The 22,931-nt window shown below is 41.0% G+C and overlaps 2 protein-coding genes across 2 annotated transcripts in view; one reads left to right on the top strand and one right to left on the bottom strand.

The window, feature by feature from the left end:
- The window catches only part of LOC307157378 (uncharacterized protein), a 670,360-nt gene that overhangs the window by 507,124 nt on the left and 140,305 nt on the right, over nt 1-22,931 (top strand). The window lies entirely within an intron of this gene.
- On the bottom strand, nt 8,232-9,872 carry LOC307157638 (C-type lectin domain family 9 member A-like; the record flags this gene model as incomplete). Its single annotated transcript, XM_079869565.1, has 3 exons — nt 9,648-9,872; nt 8,413-8,555; nt 8,232-8,342 (listed from the first exon to the last, which is right to left on the bottom strand). Exons 1-3 carry the CDS (start codon nt 9,844-9,846, stop codon nt 8,232-8,234), a joined length of 453 nt encoding a protein of 150 aa, XP_079725691.1. The 5' UTR covers nt 9,847-9,872.

The following is a 22,931-nucleotide window of genomic DNA, read 5'->3' as shown; positions in this document are numbered from 1 at the left end:
GAGTTACATGAAGAAGTCACTAAGTCTTGGAGCGCCCCCTATTCGGCCAGAACACAATCTTCTGTTTCCCTAGCATTCTCCACTGTTGACGATGCTAAAAACAGAGGATACCATTCGCTGCCGCCGGTCGAAGAGGCGATAGCTGCCCACTTATGCCCGCCCTCCGCTGGACGGCGTGCTAAGATGGCGCTACCCTCTAAAGCTTGCCGCACGATGTCAACCCTGCTCCGCCGCGCTTTCTCCGCTGCCGGGCAGGCCGCGTCAGCGCTGCACACCATGGCCACATTACAGATTACCAGGCCGATCTCCTCCGTAAGTTGGATCAGATGCAATCTGCGTGCCGGACCTGAGAAGCGCTACAGCTAACGCTCTCCGAGATGTCAGAGTCAGAGTGCACTGCGTTCCTCGACGCTCCGCTTTCTCCTGCCGGCCTCTTTGGAACCTCCGTCAAAGACTTCGCGGAGAGGTTCGCTGAGGTACAGAAAGCATCTCAGGCTATGAAGCACTTCCTCCCGAAGCGCTCCAGTTCTGCAGCAGGCCGTGCGAAACCGTCTGCTCAGGGCTCACAGCCTCAGCCTCCGCCCACCGCCGCCACTTCGCAGCGCCGACAGGCCTGAAGCGCGAGACTGCGCTCTCGCTCATCCAGCCACCGCCCCGCCCCGCGGCCAAGGATTGTGGTGAAGCCCGAGGCCCCGAAGTCATCCTAGCACGCCTAGGAAAGCGACGGTGTCCAAGTCCCGCTGTGGCCGGACTTCCACCGAAGCTCGCCACTCGTCCAGTTCCAGGAAATGTGACTGGTCCAGTGTATTTAGCAGCCAACAAGCCGGTTTCACTGCCCGCTTGCCTGCACAAAAATGCCGTTTTCACAGCTACCCAGATAAATCCCATAAAGAGTGTATTTTCTGGTGTCCCGGCTGCGGCCGAAGGTGTTACATGTGTAGACAAAATGCCCACTACTCAGTGCCCATTCCTACACACAAGCACAGCCCTTCACACAGGGCTCGCGCACATAAAATCGACTGCGCATTAAACGTAGTAAATGTGCCCACTACCCAGTGCCCACAAACGCTACGTCCCGCATGTCTCACGGTTTCTGTAAAAACGAAACCAGTGTGCATTCGCTCTGCTCAGGCGTGCAATGTTATAAGTGTAGTAAATGTGCCCGCTGCCCCGCGCCCACATCCACACACAGACATGACAGTTCCTATGGAACTCGCCCAGCCCTCCCCCTCTCGGTTGACCACCGCAGAGGAGTCGAGCGCGGGCATTCTGCCCGCTGTTATCAGCGCGCCCCTTGCCTCAGATGTCATGAGCGCGATGCTTATGTCACAGCACACCGAAGCCGCTATGTCGCGAACCGAACAGAGTGCGCTTCGCATTCAACCCCTAGCTATCCGTGCAGATGCATGGGCAAAGCTGCCCGGGGTTTCGAAGTGGGTGCTAGACATCATAGAAAGAGGCTATTCGCTACAGTTTCGCCGGCGCCCTCGTCGTTCTACGGTGCGAGTCGAGACCACGGTAGAATCAGAAGTAGCACATCTACTTCGAGCTGAAATTCTGAAACTGTTGAGCAAAGGGGCCATAGAGCCTTTATCTCAAGCTCAGAGCGAAGGGGGGCTATACAGCAGATACTTCCTGGTACCGAAAAAAGACGGGGGTCTCAGACCCATACTAGATCTAAGGCACCTGAACAAAGTGCTTGTGAAGCGACAGTTCAGGATGCTCACGACCAGAAAAATCCTCGCGCAGGTTCGCCGAGGAGATTGGTTTGTGTCAATAGATCTGAAAGACGCGTATTTTCAAATACAGATAGCGCCACGTCACAGGCGATTTTTGAGATTCGCCTTCGAGAGCCAGGCATATCAGTACACAGTCCTGCCTTTTGGCTTGTCCCTAGCACCCCGTACATTCACGAAGTGCATGGACGCATGAACTATTTGGACGATTGGCTGATTCTAGCACAATCTCACTCGGAGCTCGTGGAGCACAGGACCATTTTACTCGATCACCTCGAGAATCTCGGTCTCAGAGTGAAATGGGAAAAGAGTTTGCTGTTCCCCAGACAGATTATATCTTTTCTGGGCACAGAACTGGACTCGCTGTCCATGATAGCACGCCTATCACCACAGCGCATGTTGGACATTTAGCGCACAGTAAGCTCGTTCCGCTGCGGCGCCGCTGTCCCACTCAAGAAGTTTCAAAAGATGCTAGTTCTTATGGCCTCAGCATCATCAGTTCTCCAGTTGGGCCTGCTGCGCATGCGCCCACTGCAGTTCTGGCTGAAAGAGCGAGAGCGTGGGCCTCCGGTCGACTTCGCCTCAAGGTCAATCAAGCATGCATTGCAGCTATGAAACCTTGGAGAGGAAGCGACTGGTACCGATCAAGTGTAAGCCTGGGGACTTCCTCGAGAGTGATGGTGGTGTCCACGGACGCGTCCACCTCGGGATGGGGAGCGCTGCTCGAGGGCAGACGGTTCTTTGGTCAATGGTCAGAACGGGAGAAGCTCCTGCATATAAACTGCCTCGAGATGCTGGCAGTGAGCAACGCGCTGACGCGCTTTTGTCCCCTAATAAAGGGACACCACGTCTTGGTCCGTTTGGACAACATGTCTGTGGTGTCCTACATAAATCGCCAGGGCGGCCTCAGGTCCGAGACCCTGTACAGGCTAACAAAGCGTCTCCTGGTGTGGGCTCGCCGCAACCTGCTTTCGCTGAGAGCAGTGCACGTGCCAGGGCTCCTAAACGTAGGACCAGACAGACTGTCCAGGAACCGTGTTCCGACAGGAGAATGGTCTCTACACCCACAGACAGTCCAGCTGCTGTGGAAGAAATTCGGCAGAGCGGAAGTAGACCTGTTTGCGTCTCGAGAAAACGCTCACTGTCTGAAATATTTCTCCAAGAGCAGGGACGCGCTGGCTCACGTTTGGCCCCGCCGTCCGCTCTATGCTTTTCCCCCCGTCTTCCTCCTGACTCAGGTGGTAGAGTGGATCAGGGAAGAGGGATGCTCAGTGCTGCTCGTAGCGCCGCTCTGGACGAACCAACATTGGTTCCCAGTTGTGATGCAGTTAGCAAGCACTGCCCCGTGGCCAGTGCCATTGAGGAGAGACCTCCTCTCTCAGGCCAACGGCTCGATTTGGCATCCTCACCCAGAGCTGTGGTCCCTTCATGTTTGGGCCATCAACGGGTACCCGCTGACCTCCCTAAGGGAGTGTTAAACACGATCACGCAGGCCAGAGCTCCGTCTACGCGACGTCTCTACTCCTCGAAATGGTCGGTGTTTTCTGGCTGGTGCACAGCTCGTGGTGTCTCACCCCTAGATTGTGGGGTGACGGAGGTTCTCTCCTTCCTACAGGAGCTGTTGGATAAGGGCAGGACCCCTTCCACGCTCAAAGTTTACGTGGCGGCCATAGCAGCGTTCTCGGCAACAACGCTTGGCCAGTCTATAGGAAGGAACGATTTAGTCATCCGCTTACTTAGAGGAGCTAAGAGACTGAATCCTCCCAGACCTCCCTCAGTCCCTGTTTGGGACCTTTCTATGGTACTGGAAGCCATGAAAGGTCATCCATTTGAGCCTTTACAGACGATTGATCTTAAACCTGTCTTTCAAGACGGTGTTTCTTCTGGCTCTTGCTTCCGTGAAGCGCATAGGAGACTTACACGCGCTCTCAGTGAGCGCGACGTGCATGGAGTTTGGGCCTAATGACTCAAGAGTTATACTCAAACCTAAGCACGGTTATGTTCCAAAATCCCTCAATACACCGGTAGGGCTGACAGGGAAATGACCTGTGCCCTAAACGGTCTCTGATGAGGAAGGAGATGAAAGCTTCCTTTGCCCAGTCAGGGCATTAAGAGCTTATGTGTCTCGCTCGTCTGTCTTCAGACAGACAGAGCAGCTCTTTGTTTCGTTCAGCGGGCGTTCTAAGGGACTAGCCGCGTTGAAACAGAGCCTATCCAGATGGATAGTTGACGCGACCGCGCTAGCATACACTTCCAAGGGCATGCAATGTCCGTTGGGTGTCAGAGCGTACTCCACAAGAAGCATGGCTTCATCGTGGGCCTGGTCAAGTGGGATTGCCTTGCAAGATATTTGTATGGTGGCAGGCTGGGCCTCCCCGTCTACATTTATAAGGTTCCTTGTGAGTCCCCTGGGTGATTGTGCACTATATGAACTCCGGGCTTTCACACCCTCGGGTCTATGGTGTCAGATCCTGGCACACACGGCGTCTTACAGTGGGTCCCCTAGCGTAAGTCTACGCAGTACGAGAGAACCTCTCGTAAGAGAACGTACTCGGTTACTCACGTAACCTCGGTTCTCTCTAGAGAGGGAACGAGTACTGCGTACCTTGCCGTGCATGCACACGCTCTGGTTGCTTCAACTATGAAAAAAACAGATATCTGTCGCCTGCGAGCTGTATTTATAGGCCTAAGCCACGCCCGTTTCGGCGGGACAGGCGCGAAGCGCCCCCATTGGGTCTGACGTCACGCTAGGCCTCGCTCGATAGGCTCATGCAGTTGCCAGCAGACCAGCCAATAGGCGCGCGAGCCGTCTTGCCTATGTCTGTATGCTGCCGCAACTTGTTTTACATTAATACAAAATTAAGGATAATTTTTGGCTTCAATATCTCGTGGAAAAGGATTTTCCCCTAGCGTAAGTCTACGCAGTACTCGTTCCCTCTCTAGAGAGAACCGAGGTTACGTGAGTAACGGAGTACGTTCTTTATAGACCTTATTCATAGCAGTGCCATCTTTGAAATTTAACAGGAATGAAAGCGAGGCTGTGAGGGATAGTTGCCCATAGCTAGGCGTATTCAGCTGGCTTATAACGCTTTAGTAAACACAGGGTAAACTGGGCAACACGACCATAACTAAATACATAGCCTTCCGAGTAGAGTAGAAGCTGTTATAGATGCAAAGGGGAGAACAACTCAATATTAAAGTCTATTTATTTAGAATAAAGTCCCTTATGGTGTAATGGTCTGGTGTCTAAATACCTTTGTCCATATAAGTGTATGTGTTTGATATTCTATTCTAATTTATTCTTTTGTACATTGGATATAAAATATATTCAAAATATTAAAATGCATCTAATCTAAGGATGAGAAGTTGTTCCTTTGTTTGAACAAAAAACAATGCTTTGTTACCATATCATATCAATAATTTGTTTTATTCTATTCTATTATATATATATTTTTTTACCTTAAATTTAATACAGATTGTCACTAGATCTATTATGTTTATTATTTGAAATAATAAACAAGAATTTTTTTTTTGCCAAAATATTTCTTAGTGTGACTGTTATAGGGTTAATGTGTTTTTTTAATTGTTCTGCTGATGAAACACTGCAAAAATATCTTTCCAATAGATTTCAGTAGACAAAAACACCCGACAATATGAGCTGTGGAAAATTATATAAGATCTAGGAGCTTTACAGCTTTTGTTTTTATTTTATTTTTTACAGCGGATGCCATAGAAAACACTGTAAGTCTATCCCTCACAGCTTCGCTCTCATACCTATCATGGCGCTGCGCTGAATAAGGTATACTGGCATCTATAATTCCTTGAAGAACCTTTAACATCCATGGAACTTTACCATTACAAAAAGGTTCTTTATAGCTGACAAAGGTTCTTTAGAATTTTAAAATGTTCTTCATGCTAAGAAAAAATTGTTATTTTAAGAAACCAAATATGGTTCTTCTATGGGACCAATGCGAAAACACCCCCTTTAGAATCTTTATTTTGAATGTGAAGGTGCAGCAACATTTAGTCTGCTTGTGTCAGTACCTGTATACTGAAGTGGTTATTTCAGCACTGATCCAAATAGTAGGAAATTAATATTTCATCTCTACTGAGCCAAATAATGAGAAAGAACCAAATTGCTTACCACAGCTATGCAGACGACACACAGATCTACTTAGCCCTATCGCCTAACGATTACAGCCCCATTGACTCCCTGTGCCAATGCATCGATGAAGTCAACAGTTGGATGTGTCAAAACTTTCTTCAGTTAAACAAAGACAAAACTGAAGTCATTGCGTTTGGAAACAAAGATGAAGTTCTCAAGGTGAACGCATACCTTCACTCTAGGGGTCAAACAAGTAAAAATCAAGTCAGGAATCTCGGTGTGATTCTGGAGTCAGACCTTAGTTTCAGTAGTCATGTCAAAGCAATAACTAAATCAGCATACTATCATCTGAAAAATATTGCAAGAATTAGATACTTTGTTTCCAGACAAGACTTAGAGAAACTTGTGCATGCTTTCATCACCAGCAGGGTGGATTATTGTAATGGACTCCTCACTGGCCTTCCCAAAAAGACCATAAGACAGTTGCAGCTCATACAGAACGCTGAGCAGAACCAGAAAATATGAACATATCACACCAGTCCTCAGGTCTTGACACGGGCTCCCCAGTTAGATTTAGGATTGATTTTAAAGTATTATTACTGGTACATAAATCACTCAATGGCCTAGGACCTCAATACATTGCAGATATGCTCACTGAATATAAACCCAACAGATCACTCAGATCATTAGGATCATATCAGCTAGAAATACCCAGGGTTCACTCTAAGCATGGCGAGTCTGCTTTTAGCTATTATGCCAGCCGCAGCTGGAACCAGCTTCCAGAAGAGATCAGATGTGCTCCTACAGTAGTCACATTCAAATCCAGACTCAAGACTATGAAAAAAGGAGGGGTAGAGGAGCGCTTCCATCTATATGGAACATCACAATAGTGACCAATCCACCTTACAGGCCTGTGGGATTGACCACATTCCTTTGTCCTTAAGAAAAGACAATAGGCAAAGGCAGCTGAATCAACGGGAAGCTCTCTGGATATATCGCCTGCAGGCTACTAAATATCCAGGCTTGAATGAGGAAATTGACCTTAGTGTATATCTTTGATGTTCTGTTGTCTTATGGTGGTTTAAAATTCATATACTATGCTTGTATTTTAACTTTTATGTGTCACCGTGTTGTGTACTGGTATGTTCCTTTCATGAAGTCAGTTTTTGTATGTACTTAATTGATTTGTTAAGAAGTGGAAATGATGACATCTGCTGTCTCTTGTGTGCACTAACAATTGTAACCTGAGCACCTCAGTTGACAGATGGAGACTTCTGATTGGTGGACTGTTAGTTCATAAGAAACTTTGTTTGTTTGAGATCTGTTTAACTCCCAGAAGAAGGCATGTAGCCGAAACGCGTTGGAGTTTTTTAGAAGGTTAATTTGACCAAGCCATAATAATAACTTTTTCAATTGAGAGTTCCTTGGAGTTCTTTTTGATTTCCAGACTCAAGACTGTTTAGCTGTGCATTTACTGAATGAGCACTGTGCGTCCGGCGGTTTACATTGTATTTTATTTCTGCATCCTCCTTTTGATTCTAAACTCAAATGGCACTGAGAATTGGATAAGAGACAAACATAAATTACTTAATTGGAGAAACTGAGAGATGAAACCATGCTGATGGCCTGGGTCTGTGGTGGAGTAGTGAGTTTGATGTGTCAATTAAACTCGAGGTTCTGTGGGGTGCGGACTGATGGGGCAGTGAACACGAGGTCAGTCCTAGAGCTCCTCCTGTCTGATTTTAGGGAAAAATCGGGTCCATCAGAGACGTCCAATTGAATTCTTAGTTGCGCCGAATAAACACCACAGACACAGTGTCAGAGTAAAACTATATGCAAAAATAAGATGCCTCCGCTGTTTTGATCAAATCTGACTTCCCTTTTCATTTCATAAGGACAATATGAGAATTATTACACAAAAAAGGAATTGACAAATGAGTGCAAAATTTGATTTTTCATTTGTTTTAATATCTCATTTTTTTTCTATGAATAATTATTAAAAAAGTCTCTTCTTATTGTTTTGCACAGTACAACAAATTTGGATGTACAGATTTGATGCTTTGACAGCTTCGTTAAACCTCTAAATCCTTCTCACAAATCCATACAAAGGTGTAATGACATGGAAAATCAGCCAACTTAAACTGTAATACACCACAGTCCTCTTCTGGAACGTTGTTATTGGGTTCCGCAGGCCACCAAAACCTACAACAACAGAACAGCCTGTGTTTGTGTCTCATGTTGTTATAGTGTTAGTTAAGTAAATACATTGTTTGTAATAGTTATTTCACATGTATACATAATGTGTTCTGTATTAGCCTATCAGATGTGGCTACGTCATTACGCACTGCTTGTTTAAAAGGTATGGTTTACGTTATTATTAAGAAAACTGCTCACCCAGAGGTCAGTTTGCTGCCATCAAGCCACTTCCAGACTCCCTCTTCATCACAGTCAGTCAGACCAATCCAGACAACATTTCCATTGGTAAACTTTGTAATAAAATCCTGTAGAATTAAATATTATTTAGACCATAAACTGTTTCCAGTAAAGATTCAAACACAATCTCTCACTCACCAGTTCCTCATTGTTGTTTATGATCATCAGATGCGCTCCTCTCTGCAAACAGTCCTGTCTGCTATCAGTCCAGTTCTTCCACTCAGAGGAAATGTAGTAGGAACTGAAGTCATTTGTTATCCACTTAGGGCTGGGGCTCTGATCTGTTAATGTTAGAAAAATAGCTCTTTAATCCTAAAAAATCAACTAATTTCATTAATTTCCTGCCTTTTCTATATAATTAAATAAAGAGCAGACATTGATTTTTTTTTTTTTTTTTTTAGGCGCACCAATATGACAATCATGGACATCTATGCTGCATTTAAAAGCTGAAAAATGCTGTCTCTGTAGGACATCCAACAAGGCATGTCCCCGTATACAGTATGTACCCTTTCGCTGCCTTTGATATCCCACAATCCTGTGCGTTTGTTTCCGTGACAGTTGCACTAAAAAATAAAGGTGCATCTGAAAGTTGCTGTTGGTGATCAGTTTGTGTATAAATGTATGTTTGTGACCAAATTTTTCTACTTTTGATTAGGGATGGGTGGATCGATCCTAAAGTATTGATATTTTTGATACTGGCATTGTATTGAAAGCATCGATTCTCAAATTGAAGTATCAATCCTCAAGGGATTTCTTTTTTGAAAAAAAAACAAAACAAAACAAAACAAAAAACATGTGCTTTTATAATATTTATATACTAATAGTAAGCCATGTCATGTCAATTGCAGTTTATTTAATATGAATAATGATGGCTTTCACAATACATTACAATCACTCAAATAGAAATATTTCATATAAGTATCGGTGTCGATATTGATGATACTGGTCTTGAAAGTACTTGGTATCTTATCGAAAGGAAAATAATTGTGGATGATACATATCAATCAACCCATATCAATTGCATGCTTAAAATAACATACTGGTTAAAGCCCCGCCCATTTCAAGACAACCCGACCCACTTCCGGGTTAAATCCAGTCCACTTCCGGGTTAGGCCCCGCCCAGTTCGAGTACAGATACAGATAATGCTGTACTCGCTCATCCATAATTTAAATATTAAATTAGTTATCACCCAAGTTCGCTCTATTTTGTTGTAGATTAATTAATTGTTACGCTGCCTCAGAAGTCTGTCAAATATCAGTTTGTGAGGAACCTTCAGGTGCAAACACTTCCTGATAGGCAACTTTTTAAACTTTTAAGAAAAAAAAAAAAGACTGCACATTTCTAGCTTGTGGAATTAATCCAAAATGATTACCATGTTCATGAAGCCCGGCCTGGAGTTTTGCCAAGTCCTTCCTTAACTTCTCTCTCTCTTCAGTCAAGTTTTTACTCAGACTTAGCCAGTAGCTTTCCTCTTTCTCGGATTGGAACTGGTTGTTTTCTTTTGTGAGCTTTATGCACAGGACTGTGACGGCCACCAGCAGAAGAACACACAACAGCCCCAAACACATCATGATGGTACTGTGACTTCCTTTCTTCTCACTTCCTAAAAATGTAATGACATTGGATGTGTTCAAAATGGCATACTATTATACTACTCTTACTATTTCAGCAGTATCCAGAATGTGTACTGTGCCTAGTATGCACATTTTCTGTATGCATGGAATACTCAGATGAGCTACTACAGTATATTTGCCAGCATTTGCTAAACACAAGGAATTGCTGTGTTCAGAATGGCATACTACTAAACTCCTACTATATTAGGGTGACTATACATCCTCGTTTTCCTGGGCATGTCCTCTTTTTGGACCTAAAAAAAAGCCTGGGATTCGGCTTTTGTTTTCTATAGTCACCGCATTGCTTTAGGTCCCGCCTTTTCGCACGCCACCATTGGTCGGTTGGTCGGTCATGTGCGTAACGCAAACATTGGTCAAACTGCATCTCAGTCATTAGTCATTACGCTCAGCACCACGCCAACAGCCAAGAGACAGAGCAGCACTTGCTTGTCAACAGTGGCACATGGCTCCTGAACAGCGTAAAATAAGCCCAAATGTGAATTCACAGATGATTTCATCTCAGTCGGGATCCGTGTGAAGCAGAATACAGTACCTGCAAAGCTGGCACGTATGTGTCAGTGTCAAATAAATGTACTTGCGATCTAGAAGCCCACAAAGGGAAAATATACAAGAGAACATCAGGAGAAATGAAACAACCACTAACAAGAAATTAGTGTCATTTTTCAGCTGAAGTCCGTTCAGTGTTGATTCAAATCCATTCAATAACTGTGTAAAGTTCATTGATTATGATTATAATTATAACCAATTATACATCTATAAATCACCGTTGTTTAATAGTACGATCAATTGAATTCTATTTAGACTATATTAATTGCTATTTAGACCATTACGTTCAATATGAACAAATCTTTCTCATTTTTGCGTTCTTATCCCGAGTTAAGCAAAGACAAAAGTGTCCTAAAATAAACAATAGTAATGGTTTATGATCTATGCACCAAGTGTATCCGTAGTAGTTGATGGCCATAAGTTTTAAGGTTCACAGCTATTGGTTTGGAACAGAACATTATAAAGATACATTTCCTCAACGATTACAGGTCTCTGTATGATGACCAATCGGTTTTGGGAAAATGTGCGCTTCAACAGATCTAAAACTTCAAATTATAATTTCGATGCTGGCCATATGATCCAAGGGTCAAAATAAAGATTTTCCACAGGGCAATTTTAAAATAAGATAAATAATAATATCTGTTGCAATTGTTTAAACATTAAGAATGTTGTGTCAATCAGTCAATCAAGTTTACATGATTTACAAGATGGATTTCCACTATAATCAACAATTATATAAGAAACATGACAAATGTAAACATATAAAAGAAAAAACGTTATATCTTTTGCAGCCAGGGCGCCACCATTGTGCAGTATTCTAACATGTGACGTCACGGGGTTGGTTGGCTTTAATAAACCTGGCTGAATGTAGGAATATCCCCACATCAAACTGTCTACACCAGTGTTTCGACCGTGAACAACTAACGACGTCTAACGTTATATGTTATATACAGCAGATGGACTCTGACACGGTGGGCATCGCAGTACAACAGCCACACTGACACCAGGTAGCGTTGCCAACCCGCTCTTCGCCCCAAACCACCACCGGCTATTCGACATAACGACGTACCACTGCTCGGTTCCCACGCCGTATCGGCTCAAATGCATATATTAATACATGCTAACTTACATGGTGTTGACAAAGAGACAGGAATATGATGGCAGACATCGCGAACAATGTTTCCATGTGCAGTTTGTTAACATATAACGTTAGACGTCGTCTTTTTGTCTGGTACTAATAAACTTTCTAAGTTAGCTAAACACTAAGTTAGCGTTAGCTAGTTCATGCTTAAAGCTGTTAGCTAATAATGACTGTACCTAACGTTAGTTGTTCGCGGTCAAAACACCGTGGTGTAGACAGTTTGATGTCGGGATATTCCTACATTCAGCCAGGTTTATTAAAGCCAACCACCCCCTTGACGTCACATGTTAGAATACTGCACAATGGTGGCGCAATGGCGTGAAAGATATAACGTTTTTTCTTTTTTCTTTTATACGTTTACATTTGTCATGTTTCTTATATAATTGTTGATTATAGTGGAAATCCAGTAAACTTGATTGACTGCTTCATTTCCCCTTTAACATTTATTTTTTACAAGTGCTCAGTAATTAAAATGTTTGCATTTCTTTTGAGTTTTTGTAAATAATAATCTCATATTTTTTGTCATAATTTCAACTGGTTTATTAAATGTAGTTAAAAGACTTATTTTTCCTTAAACTGATATTTTTTAAAAATATATATATATCAGTCAATTAAAGGTGCAGTGTGTGGTTTTTAGTGGCATCTAGTGGTGAGGTTGCGAATTGCAGACAACAGAAGTTACAGTAGCCGACAGGAAATGATGTCATCGTCTGAGACAGCAGAGAGTAGCCAGTTCAGCAATGAGGTTTCTATACAAAGATAAATGAAGAAACTATGTTTACTTAATTATTCAGTAAAATGATTTGTTATTGTGCATATTATTGTTACTTGTTCATCTTTCTGTTAGTGTTTTATTCGCTGACTTTTGGTAGTTTCTTTGCACAAAGAACAACATGGTGACAAAATGCGTTTGTCCGTTTAGGGCTCCTGTACTAGAGACATGTCGGCGCATTTCAATCCCGCGGTGTATGTAGATAGAAATGGCTCATTCTAAGGTTAAAAAAAAATAACGATTCATTATGTAAGATCTTTATACACCACTGAAAACATAGTTATGTATATGATATCTGTCAACAGATTCCCCTAAATAATACACAATCCACCTTTAACCATACTGTATCTGTCACGGTGTGGGTTTTGTTTCTTGTTCTTGTCATTAAGGCGGGCATACACTGTGCGATGTCTGTGAATTCAGCAAGGTTGCCTACTCACACTGAACGAGTAGATCGCATGCGATGTAAAGCCAAAGCTCAGGATTTATGTGCTCACACTATAGACCCTTTTACAGTTGGTATAAACACTGTGACGTATTTGTGTGGGCGGGGCTTAGCTGGAGGCAGAACGATCCCTCTGGCCGCTTCACTAACGTTAGTTTGCCAGTTTTGTTAGCTTGTTTTTTAACAATGACTGGAGAAAATCCAATTTTATCTCAATGTGCAAGGTCACTTACTGTCCAGGACCGCGATTGTTATTTGCAAAAGTTAATTTTAACGGACGGAACCAGATTGGCCGACCCGTACACTCAGTTAATGGATGGATGATCTGACAGGATTAACGTCAACGCTACCTCCGGTTGAGAATTAAGCCTGCTCTACACCTGCCCGATAGAGAAACTGAGCGTAAAGAGAAACTGAGGGCATATACATCTTTAGATGCCTATAACTATGTGCTGAACGGTCATGTACAAGACGTGTGGTACGATCCGCAGTTCTGCCTAGCCAGCGCCAAGGCCAGACAGAAGACGACAATGTAAAGAGTGACATTACGGTGCAATTGTAATTATGTGAATATTTTCTTGACATAAAAATTCCAGATACAGCATACTCATTTTTTAACTATGTATTTGATTACCCTTTCTTACCAGGTTCTTCAAAAAGTCTGGTCCCAATCAATCAAAACAACAATCATAGATGATTCACAAATAATCACAATCATTTAGAAAACATTATGAGATAAAATGTCAAATTGGAGCCTGTACTCCGTCGATTCTAGAACCCAACAACACAACAAGATGACATTTAATTGAGCGTCAGCGTCAGTTCTGGCAGGCCAGGTAGTCAAGATGCTGCTAATGCTATTTGCTAACAACACTGTCCTGTCAGCTGATTTGCTCCAGCTGAGCTGCATTAGCTCGTTAACTCCCCTCGCTGCTCAATGGCCAAGCTCAAACAAGGCGCCCTATTTAAAGCACATTCAGTTTGATCATACATGCTTGCTGCTCGCTTCTGCTGATCTGTACGCTGGTAAAAAGCTGTTTAATTCCTTCATCTAGCTTGTTTCTCAGAAGGTGGCTTAGTCATCTCTTCATAGCGCTTACACTGTAGACTGTCAAAACAGTTCAAAGACAGATAATTCTAGGTAACAGCATGTTTTAGCAGTTGCAGTCTTGAATAGTCATTTCAGTAATTAATAATTTTTACCATAATATAAATTGCTAAATTAGGGTGGCTCAGACGACACCGTTCGAGACACTCAATTTCTGTTTTGGGGGGGATAGCTCATCTAGTCAAATAACGTGAGCTTGCTGCTGCTGCTTCCCCTCATGCTGATAATGCTGTCGGGCAATTCCGCGCAAAACTGTCACATCCATAACACCAACATAATGCCATGGTATTTAGTTGGCGTTATGGATGTGACATTTTTGCATGGAATTGCCCTGTCCCTATATGCGGCTGCTATCTCCTCATACTGCTGCTGTCCCCTGACTTCTGCTAATTCATGAATGGTCAGGGGCCTCATCTGATCAGAAACAGACTGCTGCTGCTGTCCCCTGATTCTGCTAACTCATGGGTGGTCAGGACTCATCTGATTATAACATATTGCAAATTATCCGTATACATTCGTAGATTACTAAGCATATAAGTTGTTAACCCTTTCACACGTAAGTTTAAAATATTCTGGCTGACCCCCCAGCGTGAGTTTCTCAAGGCGACCGTTATTTAGAATGTGTCACTTTATAGTTTCCATGGTGACGCGTCATTGCTTGTCACGTGACACACCGCAGCAACAACAGAGCTGAATGAATGATGATCTGCTTTTATGTCATTTTTCCTTTTTTATTCAAAATATTCACAAATTTGTTAGATATGTCATGAAATATCTGATATTCCGATTGTCAAATACATGCAAGTGGAAGTGTTTTATTGTTTAAATACCTTTATAACGATCGCGTTAGTTCAGCTGTATTCGCGATGGGCGCCGCCATCTTAGTTTGTGCCGCAGAAGCAGTTCAGACTCAGAGAATCGGATCTGTTGGATTTACAACACGTGAATTCATCCACTTCTCCCGACATACATAAAAGTAAGTGGCAGGTGAACTGGGAGAAAGAATAGAGTAAACTTTAAAGTTACTTGCATGTGTATATGAATAAAACTAATTATAATGGAAAGGATTATTATTGCCTCTTCCTTTGACATCAGTGTGTATTTTACAAACTCTAAATGTATTGTTTTTTTAGTACTTATATGTCTGAAACCTAAAATAAACATTATGTGGTTGAAAACACTGAAAAGTTGTGATATATGACAGCTCTGAGCGCGCCTGTCTCTGGCTCAGCGCCAGCCAACGCGCGAAAGCACATTTGAATTTAGCAGTTGATCACGTGATGCACTGACCGTTCTAATCACACCGGTGTGATCGTACGCTCCAGGAACATCAACTTGTTTGCAATCTATTCAATTCTTGTTCAGTTCTTGACTTAATGGACCTGACAGAAATAATAATAATAGTAATTTAAGCTCCTTATTATGTAGTCGAATCTGTGCTGGTTTGTATTGGCCGCCTCCAGTTTTCACTCTGTTTTGCCTCCAGCTAGCGCCGTGACATAACTGACATCGGCGCAAAAGGGGTCTATACGGTCCAAACATTGAGCTGCGACTTCACTGCTCACACTATACGTGTGAAATATGCGTGAAAAAATCAGTGCGATAAACCCCTGTGCCGGGTAGCGCCAATAGACGATATCATGTATCAAGAGATATTGTCAAAACAAGCCTCAGCTATCAATATCAAGATGATTTAGCATTTCCAATTTATGTATTAAATTATTATTAGTATTTTTATATTATTAGTATTTTTATTTTTAGGGAAGGCCTAGGCTACTTTTATTATTAAACTGATAGGCTATTATAATTAATTTGCCACACAGTAATTTCATAGCGCATCACCGCATAACCAACGCGCCGTGAGGATAATAAAATATTACATAGAAGCTTACTTCTCCTCATTAAAAAATTGTCTAAAACATTTAGGTCGATTACAATGAATTATAGGCATATAATTAATTATTAACAGTCTATAATATGTCCGAACCAGTGTTGGGTAAGTTACTTCAAAAAAGTCATTAATTACTAATTACATCATCAATATTGTATTTAAAATACTTCTCTAATTACTCTGTCTGAAAAGTAATTGAATTACTCATCAAGTAATTAAACAAATTACTTCTTAAAATCCATATAAACATTGACTGGATAGACAATAGAAATGAAACTCTTTTAATAATTAAATATGAGTCAAACATGGAATAGTTTATCATTTTAAAGCATTTAAGCTTTATTAAAACATACTATAATACTTAAACATTTTAGTAACAAATGTAACCTTTAGTTAAACAGAATTCCTCTGCTACATATCTGAATAACAAAAAAGCTTAACTTAAGAGACGTTAAATGACATGCATCAAGCTGTAAACATGAAACTTGCTTTCAAAGCAACGAGTACCATATTATATTTCATACATAATGTAGCCTATGTAGTCATGTGTTTCAACAAAATTAACTAATTTCTAATTCACTGTAACCTTTAGTTAACGAAAAAAAATAGTCACACGAGTCAGAATTCGGTTTAAAATTGGACGAAAATCACACAGTGTATGCCCGCCTTTAGGTGTGTTCGACATTGGCTGCGGCTGGATGTAACCGATGGGCGAGAGTAGCCGCGTAGATATAGATTTATCATCCATAAGTGTGCTTTATAAATAAACTTGCCTTGCCAAATGATATTTCATATAATGGACATCTTTGGACAACGTTTGTTTGTATATTATGACGGAAATATAAATACAAATGCTTTGCAATTTTGTAAAGGATTATAAATCACTTTTGAAATCATACCAAATAGTGCAGAAAATAAATTTGAATAAATTTAGAGTGATTTTAACAACGTTTCTGGATTGAAAAGTTAAAGTGAGTACATACATGGGAATGGTACTACTTAAACAGTATATTAAACAGAGGCCAGCTAGTAGTCGCTGTGCGAGTAAACCTCACTCCTCTGATCCCAATTGACCGTTCGCAAAGACCCGCCCCCCTTAGTTACTGTCGCTATGTCCGACAAGCTACGCCGTTCTCATGCCACACCATGTTCTCACGCAGTGAAAAATACATCGTGGAGCAGAGAGGAGACTGACAACACGCTGACAGACAGGACAGACCAGGTTACTTTTCGGTTACGTTTGATATTAAACAAAGTCTCACCTTTCAAATTTGGTCATTTTTTAAAAGAAATTTAAACAATAAATACCGTTTTGTGGCTCTTTAATGTGTCGTGACAGATCGCTGTAGAGCATCAGTTAAAGCTGCTCGTGAACCGATCATCTCTTCCTTCTAGTTAATTTATAGCCTCAAATAAACATGAACAAACATAAGAAGGAATGTTGTTTTAACCACGGAAAGGCGTCATAACACTCCATTTTTCAAGTTCAAATCCTCCCATGTTAATCTACTAACTCTCCTGACTGCTTTGTCGGACAAAATGGCGGATGGCGAAGTATGATTGGTCAGATCATCTGTCAATCAAGCTCCTGCGAAGGGTCAATTGGTGCTCTAGTGACTGACGCAAGAGACTGCAGTCTTTAGCCTCCTACTTTTTATGCATTTAAACCCGTTCTTAATTGGAAAAAATGCAATCGGACAGATGTGCTGAATTAATGTAGCATACTACTCTGAAACTGTAGCATACTATTTGTTGTATATTGTAAACTATTTCACAAACTATTCTTTAAAAAGTAGTAGGCAGCATGCACTGTGCACTGGGCAATAAGCAGTAAGTAGAAAGTTAGTGTGCCATTTTTAACACAGCCATTTTCTCAGCCCAGCTTCCTCCATTTGCCACGGCACAGATATATTGGATGATACGTTCAGATGTGCATTGAAGAACATAATCATACTTATCTGTTTTCTCCATTCCGCTTCAGGATGGTTGAAGTCATCTAACTCATGGGGTACTTCTATAGCATTCGTACCAACAAACGTAACCATGGTCATCTCTTGTCTTGCCATCGTTGGTTTCCCAGTAGAATTTATATCTTTGGTTTAGAAAGAATGTATTTTGACATTTATAAAAAAAAAATTGAAAGAGAATACTGTTTTTAGAAGGTGAGAATAAAAAGTGTGAACTTTAAGAGAATGTGGCATCCAAACTGTGAACAAAGCGTAGTTGAAAAAGAATCGCTGATGACAATTTACTAAATTTAAGTCCTAAATTCTGAATATTTCCTCCTCCATTTCTTCTTTTTAACAGTTTCATCATCGTACTTTGTAAATGGCCCAGCACCAGCATAAAATAGCACAAGGAGTACTAGGGGTTTAAATTTTTTTTTAATTTTGCTGATTTTATCACATACAAGTAAAAAAAAATATTGAAATAGTTCACATTTTTTTAATGGAAACAAAATCAAAATTATTGTAATTTTTCAATGCAAAAAAAAAAAAAAAAAAATCAAACAACAATATAATATAGTCCAAACTGTTTCAAATTATATTCCTTTCAATCAGTCCATCTTCCATCCTTTAATTTTTAGTGACTGTCATGCATGCACTTGGAACTTTCAACGCAAATTTAGTTTAGTTTGTTTTTATTTGATAGGGACAAAGCATGTTAATGAACATTTGTACAAAATACACAATGTAAACAAGCCGGATTATAGCAATATTGCAAATTTACGTCCGTAGTCCCTAGGCAGGTACACACAAGAACAAATACTCAACTATACAAAAAACACAATACCCAAAATACATTACAAAAATTACTAAGAAAAATGTTTACACACCTGATTTGTCATAAGCCACTTCTTTAGATGTTCTTTAAAAGTGTGATAAGTTGAACATTGTCGCATTGACTGCGGTAAACTATTAAAATATTTGCTCCCTATCACAGATAATACTTTCTGACCAAAAGATGTTCACCTATATGGTACTTCACAATCCCCTCTACTGACAGACCTGGTACCAATACCACAATCTTGCCTCTGTTTTATGAATTCTTTCAACGGAGGTGGGGCAAGCCCATGCCAGACCTTATAAATAAAACATGCATAATTGAAATTTTTACAGTGTTTTATTTGAATTTTACAGTGATGAAATGAGAGGGTTTTTTTATCCAACAATTTTATCGCCTTCCTCTACAGTATTTCTATTAACTTTAAAGTTGTGTCACCTGTGAATGACCAACTATTGAAACAATACTGAATATGTGAAAAAAATCATTGAATATAAATACAACCTTGCAGCACCAACTGTCAAGAATGGCCTAATGTACTTAAAATTCTTTAAATTAAATTTTACAATATTAGACTTTTTTATATGGCTTTTAAAAGTGAGAGTAGAATCCAAAGTAACCCCGAGATACGTAAACTCTTTAACAACTTCAAGTTCCTCCCCTCTAAGAAATACATTTGAATGTGTCATCTCTACTAACCGTTTTGAAAACATCATACACACAGGTTTTTTGTGTGTGTTCAATACTAAACCTGTCCTGGTAAGCCAATCCTGTATATTGGTCATAGCAAAAGTCAAAGTAATCGAGGCTTTTTCAAAATTCTTAGCATGGGTAAAAATGACTACATCATCTGCATACAACTGAACATTTACATAATCCAGGTAGATCATTAATATAAAGTGAAAATAGAACCTTGTGGAACCCCTTTGGGGCAAGCAATATAAGAAGATTTTATACCATCAATACATACACATTGCAGACCTGCCAACCTGTACGCATTTTGCGTAGTGGATACGCATTTTGACTTCAAAGTACGCTGATACGATTTGTCACTCTAAACTACGCAAAAACCTGGTGACGCCTCTGTGCACGCGCTGTCCTCAAATCAAGCTACAGCAAAAGAAGAAGAGTTCGACCAATCATAGCGCTGGGTTCATTCCCCAAATAGCAAGTGGGGATGATTGACAGATGCGTAAGGCCTATCATTAAAAAGAGACTGAAAATCGACACCAATAAAGATTCCCGCTCGATCCCCCTTCCACTCCCGCGGCCGCCGTATGACTGCGAGGACAGTACAGTACAGTACTTCTCCTGAAGGTAAACGGCCTGGGGTCGATGTGGGAAGTTGATTGTTGAGTTGATTGTTGAGTTAACTTAATCTTATGGATTCGATGATCACACAGATCGCATGGATTATCTTAAAATACTCCGTTAAGTTGTTCATGGTCACTCAGAAAAGAGGAAGACATCATTCAGTCATGCAAATAATAAAATGCTCAAGTAATGCTGAACTATAAATCTTGAAATCGCTATGGTTTAACTTTGTGATTATGAAAGTGCTGTGATTTATGGATTAGCCTACTGATAAGCGCGAGTCTGGAGAAACAGACGTTTATTTATTAATTCATTTTCATTGTTGAGAAACGTAGCCTATGTCTTACGTTATTGTGTTCATTATAACTAAAGTACCTAATTATGTTACATTTTTAATTTGTATGAAAACTAGCACGTTAGTTACTTATGGATTAAAAAGTACTGTTCTATCAGTGCTGCGGGAGCTCTCTCACAAACACGGACGCGCGCACACAGAGAGAGAAGATCATTGTAAAATGAAAATGATGGGCTAAGTTTAAATTTTGTTCTTGCTTGTTTTTTTTGTCAAAAAGCATTTTGTATTATCCATCCCTGCTTTTAAAATTAGTTAAATGACGGACTTTTTACTGTTAACACAGCCCTCATTATATGTCGGATTCGGAACTTATAGCCTAGCCTACTTTATATTATTTTTAGAATAAATGATTCGTTATGCTATTATTGGACGGTTATGCTATTATTGGACTCCTGTCTATTCATTGTCAACTGTTTTCTATATATGTTTGTATTGGCTAACATTTATTCAGCTAATGCGTGTCCTGTTTAAAATGTGCAATGTTCAAATGCAAAGACAGTCAGCACGACACAAATAGAAGCCCTTTTCCCTGTGGTATTTAGTATCATATTTGGATATTGGAAAATAAATTAATTAGCCTATCTTAATTGTACACAATGTTCATGTTTTTATCTTTTTTTTCTTTCTATTTTTTTTTTACTGTGTTCTAGGGGTTTCTTAATTTTAGACTACCGTAATTTCCGGACTATAAGCCTCAACTTTTTTCCCACGCTTTGAACCTCGCGGCTTAAACAACGACGCGGCTAATTTATGGATTTTTCCCGCTTTCACAAGCTTCATGCAGCAAAAAAACTGAGTAAAAAAACACATTCTGTGATGTGCTCAGTTTTTGGCGGCATGAAGCTTTCATTAGACCAATGAAATTGCAGAACGGGTTAAACAACTTTTTTGTTTACTGTTTAGATTAAATCGAGCGCGCTCAAACTTCCCATCATTCTGATTACGGTAGTCATTTTGTCACCCTCATCATGGCAAAGACACGAAGAAATGCATATGATGCAGCTTTCAAGTTGAAGGCGATTGATCTGGCTGTTGGAAAAGGAAATAGAGCTGCTGCACGGGAGCTTGGTCTTAATGAGTCGACGATAAGATGTTGGAAACAGCAGCGTGAGGAATTGCAAAAAGACAACGAAAGCTTTCAGAGGGAAGAAAAGCAGATGGCCCGAACTAGAAAATGAGCTCGAAGACTGGGTCAACACACAGAGAGCAGACGGCCGAGGTGTTTCAACTGTGCAGATCCGACTGAAAGCCAAAACAATCGCCACCGCAATGAAGTTTGAGGATTTTAGAGGTGGACCATCGTGGTGTCTCAGATTTATGAGACGTAAAGGCCTGTCCATCAGGGTACGGACGAGTCTGTGTCAGCAGCTCCCTCCCGACTACGAGGAAAAAGTTTCAAACTTCCACAAATTCACTGATGCAAAGATAGCGGAGCATTCCATTGGCCCGCACGACATCATAAATATGGATGAGGTTCCTCTGACATTTGACCTGCCTCTCACTCGGACTGTCAACAGGAAAGGCGAATCATCCGTCACGCTGAAAACAACTGGGCATGAAAAAACTCACTTCACCTATGTTCTGAGCTGCACGGCATCGGGAGAAAAGCTTCCACCGATGGTGATTTTTAAACGCACAACGATGCCAAAAGAAAAATTCCCGAGAGGAATTGTTGTGAAAGTCAACAAGAAAGGATGGATGACGGAAAGTCTAATGCATGAATGGCATACGGAGTGTTACGGCAAGCGACCGGGAGGATTCTTTCACAGGAACAAGGCATTGCTCGTTTTGGACAGCATGAGGGCCCACATAACAGATTTGGTGAAAGAAGCCATCAAGAGGACAAACTCAATTCCAGCTGTGATTCCTGGGGGCACAACAAAGTATTTGCAGCCACTTGACATCAGTGTAAATCGTGCATTTAAGGTGGCGCTCCGTGTTCAGTGGGAGGCTTGGATGACAAGTGGGGAGAAATCCTTCACTAAAACGGGCCGCATGCGAAGAGCAACTTATGGTCAAGTCTGCCAGTGGGTCCTGACAGCGTGGAGCATTGTCAAAAAATCCACTATCATCAACTGGTTTCGAAAGGCTGGACTGCTGCATATTGAAGAGGGTAGCATGAGCTCAGCAGGGAATTTGCCTCCGGATGAAAGTGACGAGAGCGACAATGATCCAATATCGGATGAAGCAATTCTGAGGCTATTCAACTCCGACACTGAAGGAGAAGACTTCAGTAGTTTCAGTGCACAGGAGGAGGAAGATAGTGACCAATGACTTTCTTGGTAGGCCACTGTTTACCGCTAATTCTTTATTTTTTGTTACAAGCCGTGTTTCGTTAAAGCCTATTTATTTTCGTTACAAGCCGTATTTTGTTAAATTTTCATTAAAGCCTATTTATTTTCGTTACAAGCCGTATTTCGTAAAATTTTCGTTAAAGCCTATTTATTTTCATTACAAGCCGTGTTTCATTAAAGCCTATTTATTTTTGTTACAAGCCGTGTTTCGTTAAAGCCTATTTATTTTCGTTACAAGCCGTGTTTCGTTAAAGCCTGTGTAAAGTTCATTTGTTTCAATGTACCGACAGGCACCTGCGGCTTATAGACGTGCGGCTTATTTATGTTCAAAATAATATTTTTTTTAAAATTCAGTGGGTGCGGCTTATATTC

The sequence above is a fragment of the Squalius cephalus genome (assembly GCF_949319135.1).
Source record: "Squalius cephalus genome assembly, chromosome: 4".
Lineage (NCBI taxonomy): Eukaryota > Metazoa > Chordata > Actinopteri > Cypriniformes > Leuciscidae > Squalius > Squalius cephalus.
The sequence above is the reverse complement of the archived record's forward strand: the minus strand, read 5'-3'. Positions and strand labels throughout refer to the sequence as shown.